Below are 21,543 nucleotides of genomic sequence, written 5' to 3'. Positions count from 1 at the left end.
TCAGTACAAGACTAATGATGTGGCAATCGGCTGCTAAAATATTCGCTGCTAGTATTAGCGGAGAGAAATGGTGCACCTGCACTTAAGGCACGTAGGGAAATTAATGCGACATGATTATAGTAATCAGTCATTAGCAAACGTAGTTCGTTATTAATAACTAGAAGCCCAGTGCACGGATTCATGCACTGCTGGGGTCCCTCAGCCTGGCCTGCAGGGATCAGCCGAAATTGGCTCTCCCACATCCCCTGAGGGGTCCCACATTGCAAGAGGGTGCAGACCAGGCCAAGGGACCCCACCGGTGCAGGATCCGGACCAGGGAGGGACTGCAGGAGGGCTCTAGGGCATGTCCAGCCCTGTCTTGCCCAGTCCCTATCAGCCAGACCCCAGCAGCAAGCTAACCTACCGGTCAGAGCGTCTACCCCCTGGTGGTCAGTGTGCGTCATAGTGACTGGTCGAACAGTTGCTTAGGCTTTTATATATATAGATTGTAAGTTATGAAATTTTTATTAAAATGTTTCTTGCATACCGTTATATTGGCTGAGCCACAAAAATATTTGTTGTGGGCTGCATGTGGCCTGAGGGCTACGAGTTTGACATGCTTGTAGATGTTTTCACTACCCATGCCAGGAGCCCCAAATTGGAGGCCAGTTTTATGTAGTGACTTTGTGGCCTCAGCTATAGTCCAGGGCTTGGCATGGCCTTCTGCCACTCTCTGGCTATCCCTGAGCTCACTCCTCAACCTGGGAGTGTCCTCGGCTCTCCCCTGCATCAGCCAGCTCTGCATCCTGACCATCATGGTCCCTTGCTCTGGAGTCTAGTTACTAGAGTTCTGAACACTCGTTTCTCTGTCACCCTGATGCTCCAGAATCTCCCAGATAGGTAGTGTTTTTCCCTGCTTTTCACCCCTGCTTATATATCTTCTGACGTAACGGGCCCTCTGGAGCAGCGGTCCCATGCCAAGTGACCTTGTCAACCGGTTGGCAACTGCTGCTCTGGAGGACAGTGAGGACCATGTTGAGTGATTCTTTAAAAAAAAAATATATATATATATATATATATGTATGTATGTATATATATATATATATATATATATATATATGTATGTATGTATGTGTGTGTATATATATATATATATATATTTTTTTTTTATTGATATCAGAGAGGAAGGGAGAGGGAGAGAGAAATAGAAACATCAGTGATGAGAGAATCATTGATTGGCTGCCTCCTGCACACCCCCTACTGGGGATTGAGCCCACAACCTGGGCATGTGCCCTTGACTGGAATCGAACCCAGGACCCTTGAGTCAACAGGCCAACGCTCTATCCACTGAGCCAAATCAGCTAGGGCGAGTGATTCTTTCTTAATGCACACGGGCAGTCGTCCCAACCTCCTGGTGGTGAGTAGTGATCACTCCCTGCTGTGCAGTGTCAGGCCTCAGTTCTTGTTAAAACTCAGCACTGAGTAGAATGGCTCTTGTAAATATGGCACCTGCGGTAGCACTTTTAGTTGGAGGGGTCTGCACTCAGTTCTTTCATTACACTTTGTTCAGGAGAACAATGCACCCACGGCAGCACACAGTGTGGCAGATGGAGAGGGCAGGTATCTAGTGTGTGCTGTCCACTGGCCAGTGTGCCTGGCACTACCTCCCTGGGCTCCCAGGTGCCTCCTACTGTGAGGGAGGTTGTTCATCTTGCTTATGATAAGTGCATTTATTTCCTGTCCATGTATTTTCAGGAAAACGAGCGTACCAAGGATCTAATCATTGAGCAGAGATTTCATCGCACAATCATTGGGCAGAAGGGTGAACGGATTCGTGAAATTCGGGACAAATTCCCAGAGGTAGTTTCCCAGCAGCCTTATTTTGCTAACCCTCAGGCAGTGGTCTGATTGGCACTTGGGAGTATTCAGTTTTTTAGTGTTCTCACCAATAATCAAACTTGGTCTCCTGGTGATTTATTCCAGGTTATCATCAACTTTCCAGACCCAGCACAAAAAAGTGATATTGTCCAACTTAGAGGGCCCAAGAATGAGGTGGAAAAATGTACAAAATACATGCAGAAGATGGTTGCTGATTTGGTAGGAGACGCTTTCCATCCTTTATTGTGTGGGAGGATGGGAGGGTGGGGGACGTGTGCCATCAGGACCCTGCTTCGGGGAGCACACTTGGGCATTAGGTGAGTCTGCCATCTCAGGGACTTGGGACAAAGTCGTGATGCTACCTTTCAACGCTTGATACTAGACTGGCAGAAATTGTCACAACTTGAGTGTTCCATGGAATTAAAATGGGGAGATCCTCTATGTCCCATGCCAAATGACCTTGTTTCCTTCATGGTCTTCAGACACCTAGGAAACTGTCCCATCCAGTGAGGAGAGAGACTTGTACAAGTAGTGTCATTTATGGATTATTCCTTTCCTCAGATCTAGAAAGGGAGGAGGCAGTTGATGGAGAGGCTGCAAGTGGCCCTGTGCTCCCTACGGTCACTTGTGGGCATGCACTTAGCTTGTGACACCCTGGGAGAGGGGCTGCATGGGCTCCTTAGCACTGGGCTCGTCCTGCTGCCCAGTAGAGCTGGGTGTTCTGAGCTTAATCCTCTTTTTGTCCATCCCCAGCCTGCTCTCCTGTAGTGGCACCCACTCCCTTTTACCCTAGAGGGCCAATTGAGGGCACCTGGGTAGGCTTGATTGCTTCTGGATTATGGAACACGCATCTGACAGGTTGTAGGGTCTGTGGCAGTCCGCTTTTTATAAATGGGGGCCGGCACCTGTCAACTGTACAGGCCAGGTGAGTTAGTTGTTGAATAGTTATCTTACCCATCCTTGTGACAGACTTCTGAAGGTCAGAAAGTAAGAGAGACGCAGGACAAAGTCTTCCATAACAGTCATCTCTTGTTTTTAAGGTGGAAAATAGCTATTCAATCTCTGTTCCGATCTTCAAGCAGTTTCACAAGAACATCATTGGGAAAGGAGGCGCAAACATTAAAAAGGTGACTTGCCGGCTTGTCCCCGGAATCGTGGCTCTTCTCACCCTGCCCCACCTGGTCCTGTGCCATTCTGGCTTTAAATTTGAAGGAGGGATCTTATTTCTAGCTCTGGGCTCCGGGTGTCTCAATGGTAGTTGCTTCTCACTGCGTCTCTCCTTTCATAGATTCGTGAAGAAAGCAATACCAAGATCGACCTTCCAGCAGAAAATAGCAACTCGGAGACTATCGTCATCACGGGCAAGCGGGCCAACTGCGAGGCTGCCCGGAGCCGCATCTTGTCCATCCAGAAAGACCTGGTAATGTGGAGCTGGCTGTAGGACAGGCTCTGGCCTGGGACCAGGAAGGGCCAGGAGGGCCAGAGCGATCTCTGGCAGTGCTTACTGATGGTCCTAAGCAGTAGTAGCATTTGACTTGGGTGCTGGAAAATTTTTATGTCCTGAAGGTGTTATGATATTTTTTCCCAATTTTTGAAAAATGAATATGTAAAAAAACAACATATTTAAAGTGTGCAGTTGGATACGTTTGCCATATGTATATATCCATGGAATCCCCTCCACAGTCAAGGTAATGCACTTACCCATCACCCCCAAAACTGCCTTGTGCCCCCACCCCCCCCCCCCTCTTTTTTAAAATATATTTTCAGCCCTAACCAGTTTGGCTCAGTGGATAGAGCATCGGCCTGCGGACTGAAAGGTCCCCGGTTTGATTCTGGTCAAGGGCATGTACCTTGGTTGCGGGCACATCCCCAGTGGGAGGTGTGCAGGAGGCAGCTGATCGATGTTTCTAACTCTCTATCCCTCTCCCTTTCCTCTCCGTAAGAAATCAATAAAATATATATTAAAAAATATATATGTATATATATATATATATATATATATATATATATATTTTTTTTTTTTTTCATTTCAGTGAGGGAGCGAGAGGGAGAGAGAGATACAAATATCAATATCATTGATGAGAGAGAATCACTGATAGGTTGCCTCCTGCACGCCCCCCACTGGGGATTGAGCCCGTAACCCAGGCATGTGCCCTTGACCAAGCATGGGACCCTTCAGTCTGCAGGTCAATGCTCTATCCACTGAGCCAAACCAGTTAGCACCTCTGCTCAGCTTCAGTCTCCCAGCTCCCCCACTGTGTCTGTCGAACCCCCAGTCCGCTTTGTTAAAGTAGATGAGCTTGAATTTTCATGTGATTGTCTAAGAGAGTCATAGTATCTATTCTTGAGTCTAGTTGCTTTCACTTTGCATAATTATTTTGAGATTCATCCATGTTATGTATATCAGTACTTCATTTTTTAATTGAGATGTAATTGACATACAACATTATCCTTAGCTTCACTCGTCTGCACAGACGAGTATTTCCTATGGCTATTTTTTTTATTGTATCAACAGCTTTGTAGTTTTCTTCATGTTTCTTTGCTTGGAGTTCATTGAACTTGGATATTTGAGGTTAGAGTTTTCATCAAATTTGGAAAAATTAGGGTCATTAATTAATAGTTTTTTCTGTCTACCCCTTCAGGGAGTCTAATACTGAGTGTTAGGCAGCACGATATCCTACCATTCACTGGCTCTCTGTTTATTTGGGTGGGGAGGGAGGGTGCTAAATTTTTCTTCATGAATTTCTTTCAATTCATAGTTTTCTGCAATGTCTAATCTGCCTGTGACCCCATTTAGTATATTTTTCATTTCAGATACTATTTTCACTTGTAGAAGTTCAATTTTAATTTTCTTGGTTTTATACCTGACACGTTTAGTCATTTCCTTTGGCTTATTGACTGTATGCTGTATAGTGAAAATACCTATTTTAGTGTCCTTGACCTACTGTTGCTAACTTTTGTGTTATTCCTGGGTTGTTTTCGATTGTTTTATCCTGGTTGTGGGATTTTTCCCTGTGTCTTTGCATATCCAGTATTTTTCTTATTATGCCAGACATTATGAAATTTACTTTGGTGGATGCTGGATACTTTTGTGGTTTCTGTAAATACCTTTATGCTTTGTTAAGTTATTTTGAAACAGTTGGCTCCTTTTTGGACTTGTTAGGTGGGGTCAGGGTGGTGGTGTAGGCCCAGTTGTTCCCTCTTGAGGTGACACCCTCCTGAGTACTGTGCCCAGAGTCCCATATTTGTGGACACTGACCAAGCTGCTGTCCCCGTGTGCTCGTTCTTCTGCTGGTTCTTTCCCTGGCCCAGGCAGTCTCCCTACATGTGTCAGTGTGGGAGTCTCTCTCCACATTCTCTCTTCTTGGGCTCTGACCCACCAGCTCCTAGCACCTTGATCTTCCTAGACTGTCAGCTCTGTGTCCGCAATGCAGGGGCTCAACCAGTGGGCAGTTATAGGGATCACCTCATTTGCTTTTGTCTCCAGGATCTTGAACACCATTGTTTCATGTGGCAGATAAATGCAGTTTCTGTTGTTTCATCTTGGTAGGAGGCAGAGTCCTTGCTCATAGAGTTTAATGGGAAAGGTTGATCCGTAAGCATCTCAAACCTGTCTTTACTGCTTGAACCAGAGAGGGCCTGAAGGAGCAGCGCTGTATATGATCTGACATCGCAACTTCCCTTCTGCACTGTGTGTGACACACACACACACACACACACACACTCACACACTCACACGCTCACACGCTCACACGCTTTGGGCTCCTGCACCAGGTCTGTTGAATACCCACCACACCGTCTATAGCTGACTCTCGCTCTCACCCTTCTTGCCACACAAAAACGTGGTTCCCTTGTGCCGTGTGTGATTTCAGGCCAACATAGCTGAGGTGGAGGTCTCCATCCCTGCCAAGCTGCACAACTCCCTCATTGGCACGAAAGGTCGCCTGATCCGCTCCATCATGGAGGAGTGCGGCGGGGTCCACATTCACTTCCCTGTGGAAGGCTCTGGAAGTGACACAGTTGTCATCAGGGGCCCTTCCTCGGATGTGGAGAAGGCCAAGAAACAGCTCCTGCACCTGGCAGAGGAGAAGGTGAGTGCCACCCCGGGAGGGGTCACTGTGTGCTGCTTGCTAGAAGTGTCCTCTCTTCAGGATAGAAACTCTAAAAACCCTTTCTTTGTGGCAGGTCAGAAAACTTCCTGTACCTTTATGTCTCTTTGATCTTGCCATTACTGAAGGGCCTTTCAAAGTCAGATGCCCACGTCTGTAAAGTAGGAAATCTATTGTTTACCTTAAAAAGTATTTTTATACAGTTAAATCCACCCTTGTTAATGTAGTGTTCACAAACAGTGTTTGTGTGACCACCTCTGCAATAACACGTTTTGCCCAACAGCCCCCCAAATTCTTCATTGAGTCATCTTTGCCCCTTTGTCAAACCTGTCTGCCAGTCTATGTGTGGGCACTGCTTCATTCCAGGGGACACCACAGGTTGGAGTGGCTGCCTTGACGGGACACCTGGTGGGTCCAGCAGCGTTTTGCATTTCAGATTGCTGTGGCTGTTACAGACCCTTTCCCTTTCCAAAAGCATTTGGAAAATTTCCAGGGGGGAAATTCCTGCTTGGATTTTTATTGGGATTATGTCAAAGCTAAAGATCAAATTGGGGCGAAATCTCAGCATTTCTGAATCTTTCAGTCTAGCTCGTCAATTTTTTAAGGCTTTGACTTTTCATTGACATTTTGTAGTCCTTAGCATGCAGGTCTTGTTCATGTTTTGCTCAATTTACATCTATTTTGCTTTTTAATGCTATCATAAATGGTACTTTTGTAATTCATAATGTGGCGCGTAGAAATATATATATTTGATTTTGTGTATTGGCCTTGTTTTGTGTATCTGGTGTAAAGCTTACTTAATAGTTCCAGTAGCTTTTTGTGTGGATTCCTATGAGTTTTTGTTTTGTTTTGTTTTTACTAGAGGCCCAGTGCATGGATTTGTGCACCAGTGGTGTCCCTCAGTCTGGCCTATGGGATCCAGCCAAAACCGGCTCTCCAACATCCCCCAAGAGGACCCAGATTGCAAGAGGGCACAGGCCAGGCCAAGGGACCCCACCGGTGCACAATCCGGACCGTGCACCGGGCCGGGGAAGGACCGTGGGAGAGCTCCAGTACGTGTCCAGCCCTTCTCGCCCAGTCCTGATTGGCCGGACCCCAGCAACTACCAGTTGGAGTGTCTGCCCCCTGGTGGTCAGTACACATCATAGTGACTGGTCAAATGGCCCGTTGCTTGGCGTATTAGACTTTTTTATATATATATATAGATATTTGTTAATCCTCACCCGAGGATATTTTTCCATTGATTTTTAGGAAGAGTGGAAGGGAGAGGGAGGAGAGACAGAGAGAAACATCAATGTAAGAGAGACACATTGATTGGTTGCCTCCTGCACACACCCTGACCAGGGCCAGGGAACCTGCAACCAAGGTATGTGCCCTTGACCAGAATTAAACCCGGGACCCTTCGGTCTGCGGGCTGACGCTCTGTCCACGAGCCTAACTGGCTAGGGCGATTCTTGTGAGTTTTATGTAAAACACATAATCTGTGAGTGGACAGTGCACTTCTGTTATGTACACCTGTGTATCTCATCTTGCTGCGTTGCTAGGGCTCCAATGTGTTGAGTAGCAGGAGTTGATTTTTTTTTTTAAATGTTTAACCAAACTTGTATTTTGGGGGAAGCCCCGCTTGGTTTTTTGTGTCATCCTTTACTGTATTGCTGGACTGGGCTTGCCTAACCTTTTAGCTTTCCATTGCTGCTGTTTGCAAGTATTTGTCTGAAGTTAGAGGCTCTCTGTGGTGTTCTGTGGAGTCAGCACTTGGAAGGTGGCAAAATATGGGTGTGCTGCTTAGCATCCGGCAGTCCTGCTTTGCTCTTCCTTGTGTTTCTTCTTCCTGCTTGTGGGCCAGAGTCAGCCTAGAGGAGCATGTCCCTCCAGGTGAATCAATCTGCCAAAGTAGCTAACGTTGCAGCAAGGTTCCTGTGGTGGGGCCTTTCCTGGGCCCAAATTTCTTTTTTCTTTTTTTTTTTTTTTTAATTGTTTTTATTGAATTTAGAGAGAGAGGAAGCGGGGAGAGAGAAAGAGATACATTGATGTGAGAAAAATCAATCGTTTGCCTCCTGCACAGGCCCCGACTGGGGATAAAACCTGCCACCTTTTGGTCTATGGGACGACACTCCAACCGAGTCACACTGGCCAGGGCTGAATCTAGTTTCTTGGTGTCAGATGGTGTTCTGGTTGGCTAGGGTCTCTGAGCTTTAGGTTTGGGCATTGCTGGCTGTGTGCAGGCTCATCCAGGGCACTGGCAAAGGGATACCTGGACAGAGAACACTCTACCTTTGTTGGGAGGAGGGGCTGATAGATCTGTGCAGATGCACCCCACACCATGTGGGCCTGACAGAGTTTGGTAATGGCTGATAAGTGCCAGGCATGGGACTCTGGGTCTGATATTCTGTCTTGGTATCTTCCACTGAGGCTAAGCAAAGTACAAGGGCAGTTGGTCTGCGTGGCCATACATTTCTTTGGGTGAGATTTGATTAGCCTCATTGAGAGGACGTTGGGACAGTGTGAGGTAAGTTCCACCTCACACTCTTGTCCTATCAGGCTTCTTGTTCATCTGCTCCTGGGGCCGGGCAGGTGGCATCAGGCCCAATGTATATGGGGTTGATTTCTGCAGCAAACCAAGAGTTTTACTGTTGACATCCGAGCCAAGCCAGAGTACCACAAGTTCCTCATCGGCAAAGGGGGTGGCAAGATCCGCAAGGTACGTGACACCACCGGAGCCCGCATCATATTCCCAACGGCAGAAGACAAGGACCAGGACCTGATCACCATCATCGGAAAAGAGGATGCTGTCAAGGAGGCCCAAAAGGAACTGGAGGCCTTGATTCAGAACCTGGTAAGGCCCGGTCTCCCTGGGGCCACCTGAGCATCAGGAATGGGGCCTTCACCGCTGGTCCTTTACTTTCTTTCTCTTGTCTCCATGCTGCAGGATAATGTGGTGGAAGAATACATGCTGGTAGACCCCAAGCACCACCGACATTTTGTTATTCGAAGAGGCCAAGTCTTGCGGGAAATCGCCGAGGAGTATGGTGGGGTGATGGTTAGCTTCCCACGGTCTGGCACACAGAGTGACAAAGTGACTCTCAAGGGTGCCAAGGAATGTGTGGAGGCGGCCAGAAAGCGCATCCAGGAGATCATTGAAGACCTGGTAAGCACCCAGAAGTTTGTAGGGTGCTAGGCCTGGCAGCCACTCAAAGCTGGGGAGTGGTCTTGCCCCCAACATATCCCTCAGTTTGCAGGCTCCCTCCCATCCTTGCCCTTCCTTTAGTGGGTAAAGGCTGCCTGTGAGAAGCAACTTAGCTGTCCATTTTGTGAAAGTGCCATGTGTACAGGAACCAGCTGCCTTTCCTCCTCCTCTACTCCAAAGGGAGGAAAGGAGGTTGACAGAGTGTTAGGGAGTCCACGGAGAGGTCACATAGACACACTGGGTTTTCTAAACCAGCCTGTAGAGAACTGGGCCCTCCTCTCTCCTGGCATTTCCCTGCCATGGCCTTAGAACTGGAGACACAGCCACAGCATCTTCAGGTCCCTATCACCTGGAACTTAACATGGCCACTTGCCTGCAGGATAGGGGCAGGGGCTCCCTGTATGGAGAGAAATCAGATGTTATATTCAAATTTTGGTTGGGAGCAAGCAACAGAGTAGTTTTGTGTGGATGAACCATTGATGCTTTCCTCCTTTGGGGAAACGTTTCAGAAGGCCTCCTTGTGACCCCTCCCACAACCCTCCTCCCTTCAACCCATTGTAAGATGAGCCCTGGATTCATTCACCTTGAAAAGGGGGTGTCTGCACTCCCAAAGTGGCTGCAGAGGAAGGTGGTGTAAACAGGAATCAACCATAAGTGGTTAACCTTAACCTTTGCCTTTGTTTTTCTTCTTGCTGTGCCCTCCTCCCCCCAGGAAGCCCAGGTGACCATAGAGTGTGCCATACCCCAGAAATTCCATCGCTCTGTCATGGGCCCCAAAGGTTCCAGAATCCAGCAGATCACTCGGGACTATAATGTTCAAATTAAATTCCCAGACAAAGAGGAGAACCCAGGTGGGTCCCCACGGGGAGCTCTATGCTAGGTGGGAGGTAGGAGTATGAATGGTCCTGGTCTGGGGAGAGGCGGGGACAGGTGGCTGTCATGTTTCCTGGTGAAGCTTCGTCCATCTTGGTGCTGGACATGTCAGGGGACCTGGGGCTTTCAGAGGCTCAGGCTCCCTGGTCCCCAGGTAATGGCCTCATCAGTTGCTTTAGGTAACGAGGTGCCCTTCAGATGTCCTAGAGGCTTGCAGCTGATGACCAGGCCAGAGGAGAGAAAGGACCTGCAGCCTCAATGGAGGGGAAGCCTGTGTTCAGTCCCCCTGCTCCTTACAGGCCCTCTGAGAGCTGTGGTGAGGCTGCATCTGATCTGCACAGCAGCCTCCCTCTCCGGACCCCTTCTGGGTCCTGTGCCCCCTGCTACAGAAGGGATAGAAGCCTCTGACCCATCCAAGGATGTCACTGGGTGACTGGCTGTCCTTCAGCTCCCAGTATCTTGCTTGTTATCTGGTTCTGCTTTGTGTCGCCAGGATAGGATGGGGTAGGAGGTGACCTATGAGCAGGATCTGGCTTTTGTCTCAGACCTAACTTTGTAAGTTCTGTGTGTTCCTTGTATTGTCACAAAGAATGCGCTCTCTCTGTGACTAGTCTCCCTGGACCCACCAGGTCAAGCTGGGATGAGCTGGGAGCCTGCAGCCTGCTGAGTGCACTGGTGTATTCTGACTTTGTCTGGTGCTGCAGCTTGTCTTGGCTACCGAAGTTCCTCTGCTTCTCTCGGAATATAGGCTAATTCGAGTTGAAAACTAGTTAGATCATCCATGCCACATTTATGTTTCACACTTGAATATTTTTTAAATTTTGATGTAATTTCACACTTCAGAAAAATTGCACAGAATAGAACAAAAATGTATTCTTTGTATTCACTATTCCAACCTTCCCCATCTTTCTCACCCACCCATACCTTTTCACGCACACACTGTGTTTTCAGACCTGCCCCTTTTCCTTAGTGGCTATTTCCTAAGAGTAAGGATGTTCTCTTACGTCAGTTGCAATAACCCTAGCACGTTCATCAGAATCTGTAGATCTGATTATGTGAGTTATTAATGACATTCAGAATTTCTGTTTTGAAGCATCCCCCAATTTTAATCCAGGATCGTGATGGCTCTAGGCGGTCAGGCCTGCTTACTTATTTATATCGTACAGACTACTGGATTCTGTTTCACACCAGGAGTATTATTTTGGTGTTAATTTGGGTACATACATGGTCCCCAGTGTGGCCCATAGGAGCCTCACCAGCTGCTGCTGTGTCCTGTTTTCAGGTTGCTTTATTCTTGTGGCTTGCTTTTTTTGTAGCAGAAGAAGCTGATGCAGCATCACCTTGTCCCTCCTAAATCTCTCAAGCCCCTCCCACTGCCTCCTCCCAGAACCAGGTCTCCTGGGCCGTGGGAACATCTCTCCTCCCCTCTCAAACATGGTGGGCACCTCTCACCTCTCCTGCCACCAGTTCCTGTGTCTCGAGTACTCAGGTCCATGTTGAAGGTGAGGCAGTATGACTGAGGCCTGTGTGACCTGCCCCTCTGCTCTTTCCCCAGTTCATAATGTGGAGCCAGCTGTTCAGGAGAATGGTGATGATGCTGGGGAGGGCAGAGAGGCTGACCCTGGCTCTCCAAGGAGATGTGACATCATCATCATCTCTGGCCGCAAAGAAAAGTGTGAAGCTGCCAAGGAAGCCCTCGAGGTGCGTGTGGCTCCTCCCCCTCCTTGGGGATGAGTGGTGACCTGAGGGATGCTTCCCTAGTGGCAGATTCATGGTCTATCTAGTCACGATTTTTATAAAGTTCTAAATCCGAGCACTGTGGCTTGTGTACTGCAGGCTGAGGCTTTTCCTTCCCCAGACCTGGCAGCAGCATGGGGCCAGCCTGGGCCTGAAAGCCTGGGGGCTTCAGAGAGCACAGTTGGAGGGTCTCTCTCTATGAAGTGGGGATGTTTGGACTTGTGAGGATGCGTCAGGTGTTGTTTTTTGTTTTGTTTTGTTTTTGTTTAAATGAATTGTACTGTTACAGATGGTTGTCTTTTTTTTTCCTTATTGATTTCAGAGAGGAAGGGAGAGGGAGAAAGAGAAACATCAATGATGAGAGAGAATCATCGATTGGCTGCCTCCTGCACACCTCTCACTGGGGAATTGGGGAATTGAGCCTGCAGCCCTGGCATGTGCCCTTGACCAGAATCAAACCTGGGACCTTTCGGTCCGCAGGCCTATGCTCTATCAAGTGAGCCAAACCGGCTAGGGTGAGGATGAGTCAGTTTTGCAGTGAGTACTTACTGAGCGTCACCTACATGTTGGGTGCTGTTCTAAATGCTGCACACACGGTGTACAGAGCCTCTGCATTGAGCCGAGAGACAGGTGAGAAACAGCTCTCCCATGTCTAGGGGTTGGTGCCATTGGTGGTGGTTAGGACTGGGGTGGTCATAGTCCATTTTTTACCTCTGTGAGGCTGGGAGTTGGGGCAGCCTCTGTGTCTAAGGGCTCTCCCCTGTCTCAAGTCCTGTTTTTCCTGGATTTTTGTTCCGTTGTTTTGCTTCAACAAGGGGCCTTCTGTATTTAGGAGCAGAGGCTTGGGGCCAGGGTCTGAAAGCTGCTCTGCCAGCATTAATACTGGACCCTTTCCCATGTTTTCTCTGGGGTTAGCAGTGGCCTACTCAGTCCATGGGGAACAGTGTGGAAGGTTCCGACATGCACTGTACTTCTCTCCATGAAGTCCTGTTGCTGAGCCCACAGAGTCACTGCTCACTACTCTGGGCCTGACAACCCTCTTCCCTGTAGGCTCTGGTTCCTGTCACTATTGAAGTGGAGGTGCCCTTTGACCTTCACCGGTACATCATCGGACAGAAGGGAAGCGGGATCCGCAAGATGATGGACGAGTTTGAGGTGAGCAGTTTGCAGGTTCTATCCCTGGAAACCAGGTGTAGGGAGTGAGCTGTCACACACCCAACCCAGGGAAGGTGCCCTCCTCCTGCTCTTGGTATCACGCTTCACACTACCCAACCTCCTTGTCCCCAGCTTGCGGGTGTATCTCCTGGCCAAATGTGACAGGCAGGTTGATCCAGGCTTCCAAGCTCACCACCGGAGGAGCCAGATAGACACATTCCTGTCCTGAGGGACCCCCACGTACATCAGGTCTGTTCCCGTGTCCACCAGGTGAATATACACGTCCCAGCACCTGAGCTGCAGTCTGATGTCATCGCCATCACAGGCCTCGCTGCAAATCTGGACCGGGCCAAGGCTGGGCTCCTGGAGCGTGTGCGGGAGCTGCAGGCAGAGCAGGAGGACCGGGTGAGCACCAGGTGGGGCTGTGGATGCTTCTTCTCTCAGTGTGGTCACACTTGAGGATCACCAGGGGCTTCTAAGAGACCCAGCACCCCAGCTACACTTCAACCAGTTAAATCAGGAGGCCGGAGGCAGACCCAGTCAACGTCCAGAGGTCTTGCTAAATAGGGAGTTTTTATCAGAACAGTGCTGAGGGACTCCTTCAATGTAGCTTGTTTATTAGCAAGTTCTTTCCAAGTACATCTGAGACATGATGGTGCCTTCAACTTTATAGGGAAGTTGTGGTTGAGAGGCCCTCTGAGAGCTTTTGAGAGCTGTTGCTGGAGAGACCCCAGGATATGCTGAGGCCCAGAGTGGATGCGGTGTCCCTGCTATTGATGAGGAGTGACAGCCCCGCCCGCCCATGGTGGAGCCGGGGGTCACCTGAGTGACGCACAGTGGGCAGGTCCTGGGCACTGTTAGTAGTTGCAGATTAAGCAGGGTACCAGCTCTTCACTGGGGGGCATGACTGAGCTCAGACATCCTGCAGTGTCAGTGTGGCACAGTTGTCTTGGGCACAGCACTGACTTTGGGGTCTGTCCTCTGACCAGGTTTCTGGCCACACACATTGGGGCTATGTCCCCTTACCACTTCAGTTCCCTCCTTTCTTTTTGGCCTCTTTAATGCTTGTTCGTCAGATCCCTGCTCCACAGCTTAGGAACACACAGCTCCACCTGTTACCATCCAGGCCTCTCCGGTCCTTTTCTGAAGGCCCTGTGGACCTGGTTGTGCAGGTCAAGGCTCTGGTTTTCATCACTAGCTGATGATGGAATGTGGCACAGACGCATGGAAAAGCCATGCCTTGTTCTTGTTGCTGTGGTAACAGAGGACACCTTCCAGGTTTAGGTTGGAGTGGATACATGTGATAGTGAAGTGAAGCTCAAGGCTCAAGTGTTCCACCCTTTGCCTCATTCTCACTTGTTTCATCCACAGGCTTTAAGGAGTTTTAAGCTAAACGTCACTGTTGACCCTAAATACCATCCCAAAATCATTGGGAGAAAGGGGGCAGTGATTACCCAAATCCGCTTGGAACATGATGTGAACATCCAATTTCCTGATAAGGATGATGGGAACCAGGTAAGAGACCTCTCGGGTCAGATAGCACGTTGGAGTACTTTGGGGGCAGATGGATTCTCATTGACGTTTGTCCTGACTTGGGAACAGTGACCAAACAGGAGGTGCTCAGCTGGGAGGTGAGAGAGCAGGATCCAGAGTGGCAGGTCTTTGAGGATTGAGTTTGGCTCTGAATTTGGGCCCCATGTTGGCATGTGCCAGCTGAGTGAGGTTTTCCCTGTCATGGATGTGTTGCCATGTGGACTTGTGCCTATCTGGAGGCTCTGGCAGGGTCCTCACACAGTTGTCCTCACAGGTGGAGCCCTGCAGAACTGCACGCCCTCTACCCTCTGCACTGCATGGGCCCTCCCTGGGCCCACCGCATCCAACACCCCTGCCTACCTCTAGGCCCTTCCTGGCCTTTAGGCTCACCCTTGGGGAGGTGGGGAGCCCAGTTTCTCCTTGAGTCTCCTGCAGTATTGGCTGCACAGCAGAGCACCCAGAAATGGTTCCCTGGAACCTTCTGGCCAGCAAATCCCAACAAGCCTTTGCAGACTGGCCTGGTCCCACCATACTATGTTTTTCCAACCTGTGTCTGAGCGTCACTGCGGGCCTCCTGCCTGCTTCTATCCCCAGCCTTCCCTTCCAGGGTCTTGGTCATTCAGAAAGTGAGGCAGGCCTGTAGGTGCTGACCCTGTATCCCTTTTCCTCTGTGCTCCCTGCCCTGATCCTGCCCAAGGTACAGCCGTTCACTGCCTTTTCTTCTGTTTTTCTCTTTTCCTAAGGATTATGTTTATATTGCTGTTCTTCCTTTATTTTTTACTTGATTTTTTAATTATCTTGATCTTGAGAATTTAGCTCTCTCCAACCCCTCACCTTTATTTCCCTCAAATTTCCCATATAATTATTGGTTTTATAAAGTCATTTTTTAGTGTTTAGACTGTTAACATCCCATGAGCTAAGTAGGGTCAGTCAGCCACATCTTTCATACACAGCTTTTTCCTGTGAGAATTATGCCAACTGTGTTCTGTGCTTGGCACTGCCCTGGGTGATGCCTTACTTGGGGGTGGGGGTTTCTAGGCATTGCTGGGTGGGGACCGGGTAGGGTCGTCTCCTCCTGTCCTACATCTGCTTCATCTAGACTCCTGGGGTTTCTCTGTCTCTCTCCCAGGTGGGTCTCTAAGTTCCTGTTCCTCTATTCCATTTTCAGGTTATTGTTCGTTTTGTTTTTATCCTCACTGGAGATATTTTTCCAGTTGATTTTAGTGAGAGTGGAGGGAAGGGAGAGGAGAGAGAGAGAGAGAAACATTGATGTTAGAGAGCCACATCAATTGGTTGCCTCCCACACACACCCCAACCAGGGCAGGGAACCTGCAATCCAGGTACGTGCCCTTGACCGGAATTGAACCCGTGACCCTTAAGTTCTCAGGCCAACACTAATCTCTGAGCCATGCTGGCCAGGGATCCAGATGTTTATTCTTGTTCTCTAGTTCTCTTACACTGTGTTCTGTTCTTCTTTTTTGCGTGTATAATATTCTTTTCTGTCCTTAACACATTGTGCCCAATCGTTTTATTGCTAGCTTTACCCAGTGGCCAGATAAGTTTCTATTAAACGAGTACAAAATACATTTTACAAAGTATCATACTTTAAAAAGATATTAGCTTGTAAGAACATGTAATAAATAACTTAAAAATGCATTGGGTATTTAAGGCGTGCCTTTAACATTTATGTAAAACACTGTAATATGAAAACACGACAATGCTCATGATCCACCCGCAATGTGTTAAGAATGTGGTCTGACGCCCTAACCGGTTTGCCTCAGTGGATAGAGCATCGGCCTGCGGACTGATGGTCCCAGGTTCGATTCTGGTCAAGGGCATGTACCTTGGTTGCGGGCACATCCACAGTAGGAGGTGTGCAGGAGGCAACTGACCGATGTTTCTAACTCTCTTTCCCTCTCCCTTCCTCTCTGTAAAAAATCAATAAAATATATTAAAAAAAAAAAAAAAAAAAAAAAGAATGTGGTCTGAGGCGATTCTTTTGTTTTCCCATTTCTTTCTCTGTGCCTTGAATTATCTGTTTGCTCTAATCACTCTTTACCAATCTGGTGTGCTCATCCGGACATTGGTATGATTGGAGACCCCGGGCAGGGCACTGCAGGTATGGAGTACTGGCTACACCATCTGGCACATTCTTCCAGGTCGGTCGTCTCCACTGAGACCCCTCCAGACGAGGGGCCCAGGAGGACCTCCCCTGACCCCTCACCTGCTAGTGTCCTGCCATGTCTTTGTGGGCAGGTGCTCTTTGTTTTCCTGTGTGTTACTGGGAGGGGGCAGGAGCTAAATAAATGGATATTGTTTCTTTCTACCTTCTTTCTCTTCTGAGTGGATCAGTCTTTCCCCTTGAACTGAAGCCTACCTCCTTCAATCCAGCTAACGCTCTCCCGTCCCTGTATGCCCCTCCCAGCCAGGAATCCTGGGACATGTCCTCTTCTGATGGATTCTCCTTTCTCAGCCGCAGGACCAAATCACCATCACAGGGTATGAAAAGAACACAGAAGCTGCCCGGGATGCCATACTGAAAATTGTGGGTGAACTTGAACAGATGGTTTCTGAGGATGTCCCACTAGACCACCGTGTCCACGCCCGCATCATTGGTGCCCGTGGCAAAGCCATTCGCAAAATCATGGATGAATTCAAGGTGTGTTTTCAGCCCACCGTGAAGGGTGTATGTTAGTCCTGGAAGCCCCATGGATGAGATCGGTGTACTTCCTGCTGTCAGAGCTTTCTTCCATGGGCTGGTGAGGGACACCAGGGCCTCAGTCTTCCTGCCGAGACTGCTGACCACACTCACTGGCCAGCAAAGGTCTGAAAGGGCAGACATCCAAGGCTCAGGTGCTTATCGCTAAGGCAGTGAGGTCAAGTGGGGTTACAGATGTGTAAGTTGATGCCGTTGGTCAGTGCCCTGTGCTGGCCCCCAAGTTTGGATGCCTGCCACCCCAGCCATTCCCTAGGAGGTATACGCATCTTGGAGTTGGGGCCTTTACACCAGGTGCTTCTGCAGTGCACTGGTCTCACATGTCGTGAAGAAGAGGGACCATGAACCAGGTCCTTAGGTTTCATGAACCCAAAGGGAAAACACTAGAAATGGACTGTTCCAGCCATACCTGATGGCCACTGTTTAGTCCAAAATTCTCTAATGGGCACTTGGAGCCACCTCAAGTTGCTGTGTGTGCTCCTTCCAGGTGGACATTCGCTTCCCACAGAGCGGGGCCCCGGACCCCAACTGTGTCACCGTGACGGGGCTCCCAGAGAACGTGGAGGAGGCCATCGACCACATCCTCAACCTGGAGGAAGAATATGTGAGTTCTGGGGTCATGTGAGGCCACATGCAGGTGTTTTCAGATGCCTGCCAGGTGCAGCGAGCCCCAGCACCTGAAAGCAGGGTGAGCACAGTAGATGCTCACGGGGAATCACTGCTGCCAGCTGACCCCACCTGTGCCCACAGCTAGCTGACGTGGTGGACAGCGAGGTCCTGCAGGTGTACATGAAGCCCCCGGCCCACGAGGAGTCCAAGGCACCTTCCAAGGGCTTTGTGGTTCGGGATGCTCCCTGGACCGCCAACAGCAGCGAGAAGGTCAGACGGTGCTCATCCTGGGTACCCTCTCTGTGCCCAGGAAGTGGGGACGCCTGCCACACTCACCCGCCAATGGGTGGGCCCAGGGTCAGAGGGTGGGTCCGTTTTGGAGCTGCCTGAGTGAAACTTGCTTAGTAAAGCTGTGCCCTCTCTGTCCCCACAGGCTCCGGATATGAGCAGCTCTGAAGAATTTCCCAGCTTTGGGGCTCAGGTGGCCCCCAAGACCCTCCCTTGGGGCCCCAAACGATAATGATCAGAAAACAAACCTCTCCAGCCTGCTGACCCAAACCCCACCACACAATGGTTTGTTTCAATCTGACTCAGCAGCTGGACCCTCCATAAATTGTTGACGCTTCCCCCTCCCCGAGGTCTCACAGTGAAGCCGGGCGCCTGGCACTGTGTGCAGCTGGTCCTCGGGCCTGGCCAATGCCCGACACATGCTCAGGATCTGCCCTTGACACCGGCTATGGGCTGGCTTTCCACGGTTCAAACACTAATAGAGGCAATTGGACATTTCACGACAAGCTTCCTGGTCCACCGGCATGTCAATAAGGCCCTGGCCCCACTAAGAGTGCTGCACAGCTGGGGGCTGAGCCCACTTCCTGTGTCGTGACCTCAGGAAATAAATTTCCTTGACTTTAGAAAAGCCAAACGTTTGCCCTCTTCCTTTCCCAGCTCTCTTTCTCATTCTGCCTGTAGTCTAGCCCTTTGTAGACTGCAGTCCGCCTCCTTCCCACTGCCAAAGCTCGCTCATCCCAGACCACAGGGTGGGAGGAAGGCCCATTGTGCACACTGGAGCACCTGGACCCAGAGGGGGTCCAGGTTCCAAGTGTCTGTGCCCCTGCACCACAGGCACCGGAGGCCCCGCATCTGTTGAGCAAGGCCTGTAAGTGAGGCATCTACCATCTGGGTTTGGTGTGAGCTTAGAAACACAGGGATGCGGAGAGAGGTGGCCCGCAGAGGAGAGGTGGAGACTCACTTCCCCTCCCAGCTGACCTGTCACATTGACTTTGGCTTTCCTGCCCCTCCCCAAATGCCTAGTCCAATCTCCTTTCTACCTCAGAGCCAGTGTGGTAGTGATCTCATGGTGAGGGTGGTGCCGCCCCAGGTGCTCAGCCTCTTGATTCCAACAGCTCTGGTCACGAGTGCCTGAGTCCACTGACTGTCACAGCTCTGGGTCACACCCTCACTTGCAAGTGGCCAGTGGGCAAGTCCAGAGTGGGGAGTGCGCACACCACCCTGCAGGCTGCCCTCGGACACATGGATGCTGTGTGCTGACCCTGGGAGCTGGCCTTCAGAGGCAACTTCCTGGTCCTGGGGTAGAGAGAGCCTGTCACTCAACCTGGACTGGAGGACCAGGTCCTACTAAGGGAGTCTGCTTTTCTCAGGTGTGGTGGGTCATTCCAGACCAGACAAGGTGCCCTGCCCCAGCCAGCATGGTGAAGGTGTGCTCGAGAGGAAAGGTGGCCAAGGTGTTGTGAGAGCCCCAGACGGGCCCTTGGTTTCCAAGTTGTCTGGTCTCCCATCCCCACCTCTACCCCTGTAGAGGTGACTGAGCCCCTCTCAAGTTTTCCATCCAGTTACTGGAGTTCCTAGAGAAGCCGAGTAGTACCCCTTGCCCAGCCCTTCCCTGTGGAAGGTCACTTCTTCCCTGACAACCCCTCCATGAAGTTTTCAATTCGGTTATTTCTCAGCTTGGCAATCTTTAGACTGAAATTCCTGAATAGACCAGAATTGCTTAACACAAGTCTGATATCAATTCTCTGTGAGTTCCCATTAGCTCAAGCAGCCTCAAATGTGCCCATATGTAGAAGTGATATATTGGGGTAGGAAAGAACATTTGCTTCAGCTGAATAGGCTGGGTGGGTGACCCCAGATTAGATGGAGTCAATTGAGAAAGGAAGTGAGAAGGGAAGGTGCTGTCTTGCCTTTCTCCAGGACCATCCCCTACCTCCCTGGTCCCTGGAGTTCCTTCTATCTGCATGAGTTTTTGGAGCCTTTCCTGTTGGCCAGTGTACTGCCCTCCCCTCCAAACCCCCCTGCCTTCTGGCTTCTGCCCAAACCTCCTCCTCTTGTTTCTGTGATATCTAACCCCTTCCCGCAGAGGTGGATTTTTAATTGTCCCAACAGGTGTTTGCACATCTGCACTTATTCCTAAATGTAGGTGCAGCCCCCTCTCCTACACTGCAGGTTCTCACTGTGTGGCTGTTAGGCTCATGAGGTGACTGTGCCTGGGGCTCTCCTGCTGCCTCTGGTGCTGCTGCAGGAGCCCTGGGCAGGGTGGGGTGTGAGTGTCCATTTCCTCTTGTTGACTGTCTTCCATATCATATGTGTCCACAGTTACAATCCATCCCTTGGCCTTAACTTTGGAGTTTGGAGATTATATGCAAACGTGTAAAGGCTCATGAATATGGATGACACTGGAATTTTATAAATTCTAAAATAAAACCCATAACCAGATGCAGTGTGCTGAGGCTTGTTTTATCACACCACATGTGTTCTCAGTCCATGGAACACTCGAGTGGTCACGGACATCCATACATAGTTCTCATCTTTGGTGCGATTCTCCCAGCTGGTATATTGTTCTCAACACCACATTAACCGACTGCCCTGCAGGGGCCGTGGTGGGAGGCAGCAGTGGTCACAGCTGGTTGGCTGCCTGTCCATGGGCTTCTGACCTGGCCTCACCTGCTGTGAAGCAGTACCTTGCTACTTCACTCAGTTCAGGATTCTGCCTGAATGATCTCCATCAGCAAACTTAGGTGACCCCAGGACTGGCTCTCAGCCTTCAGGCAGATGCGGTTGGGTGGTGGTGGGGCCTCAGCAGAGGAACTACCTGTCACACGTGAGAGGACGGGCATTGAGGGTCAGAGCTACAGGGAGTGCATGTGGCAGCAGGATGGGCCCGTGACGCACCACCCCTGAAGCTCGGGGTCAGACTCTGGGTTCCACTGCATTAGAGGCCAAGGTGGTGGCCACTCTGGGTGGGAACGGGGTTAGGTGGGAGGGTCCATGCCAGGCACCAGGCCGATGATAGGCTGTCTTGATTGACATGGTGACTACAATGTGTGTGTTCAAGAAAACCTGAGTTATGACTCAAGCATTTTCTTATGGTCAGTAAATTTAAAATTACAAAGTTTGAGAAAGCAATAAAGCAACCACTGGAAGAAAGTACTTGTGGATGTTGTGAGGACACTGCACAGTGAAACCATGTGGCCGCACCACTGGGCGGCTCTGCTGCTCAAAGGACGGTCCCTTTTCTCAAAGTGGATGAATGAGTGATGCCCAAAAGCAGTGCCAATGGCACCTTTGCTCACCTCATTCGGAAACGCTGCCTGCAATGCACACAGTGCTGCCTGAGGCCAGAGCGGTGGCTTTTTAACGACACCACATTGGCAAGAATGCTGTTTTAGAGAAGTATCAATTGGCCCTTCTGGGAGGAAGTTTGTGCATCTAGGAGTATGCCCTGAGGAAGTCAGTGGTGCGCACAGTACTTC

The 21,543-nt window shown here is 49.9% G+C and overlaps 1 protein-coding gene across 6 annotated transcripts in view; it reads left to right on the top strand.

The window, feature by feature from the left end:
* Positions 1–20,507, top strand: part of HDLBP (high density lipoprotein binding protein) — a 74,004-nt gene extending 53,497 nt beyond the window's left edge. For all 6 annotated transcript variants that reach the window (XM_080669915.1, XM_080669914.1, XM_080669916.1 and 3 more), the window contains 16 exons: positions 1,735–1,839; positions 1,963–2,076; positions 2,898–2,984; positions 3,146–3,277; positions 5,730–5,948; positions 8,581–8,802; positions 8,896–9,114; positions 9,866–10,004; positions 11,582–11,727; positions 12,814–12,918; positions 13,189–13,323; positions 14,290–14,433; positions 16,925–17,110; positions 17,655–17,771; positions 17,918–18,046; positions 18,210–20,507. In XM_080669915.1, coding sequence (XP_080526041.1) covers positions 1,735–1,839; positions 1,963–2,076; positions 2,898–2,984; positions 3,146–3,277; positions 5,730–5,948; positions 8,581–8,802; positions 8,896–9,114; positions 9,866–10,004; positions 11,582–11,727; positions 12,814–12,918; positions 13,189–13,323; positions 14,290–14,433; positions 16,925–17,110; positions 17,655–17,771; positions 17,918–18,046; positions 18,210–18,296 — 2,286 coding nt within the window. In that variant the 3' untranslated portion in view covers positions 18,297–20,507. The remainder of the gene's footprint in view (positions 1–1,734; positions 1,840–1,962; positions 2,077–2,897; positions 2,985–3,145; positions 3,278–5,729; positions 5,949–8,580; positions 8,803–8,895; positions 9,115–9,865; positions 10,005–11,581; positions 11,728–12,813; positions 12,919–13,188; positions 13,324–14,289; positions 14,434–16,924; positions 17,111–17,654; positions 17,772–17,917; positions 18,047–18,209) is intronic.
* The last annotated feature ends 1,036 nt before the right edge of the window (positions 20,508–21,543 follow it).

Source organism: Plecotus auritus (genome assembly GCF_963455305.1).
Source record: "Plecotus auritus genome assembly, chromosome: 5".
NCBI lineage: Eukaryota > Metazoa > Chordata > Mammalia > Chiroptera > Vespertilionidae > Plecotus > Plecotus auritus.
This window is presented reverse-complemented; position numbering and strand designations above follow the sequence as displayed.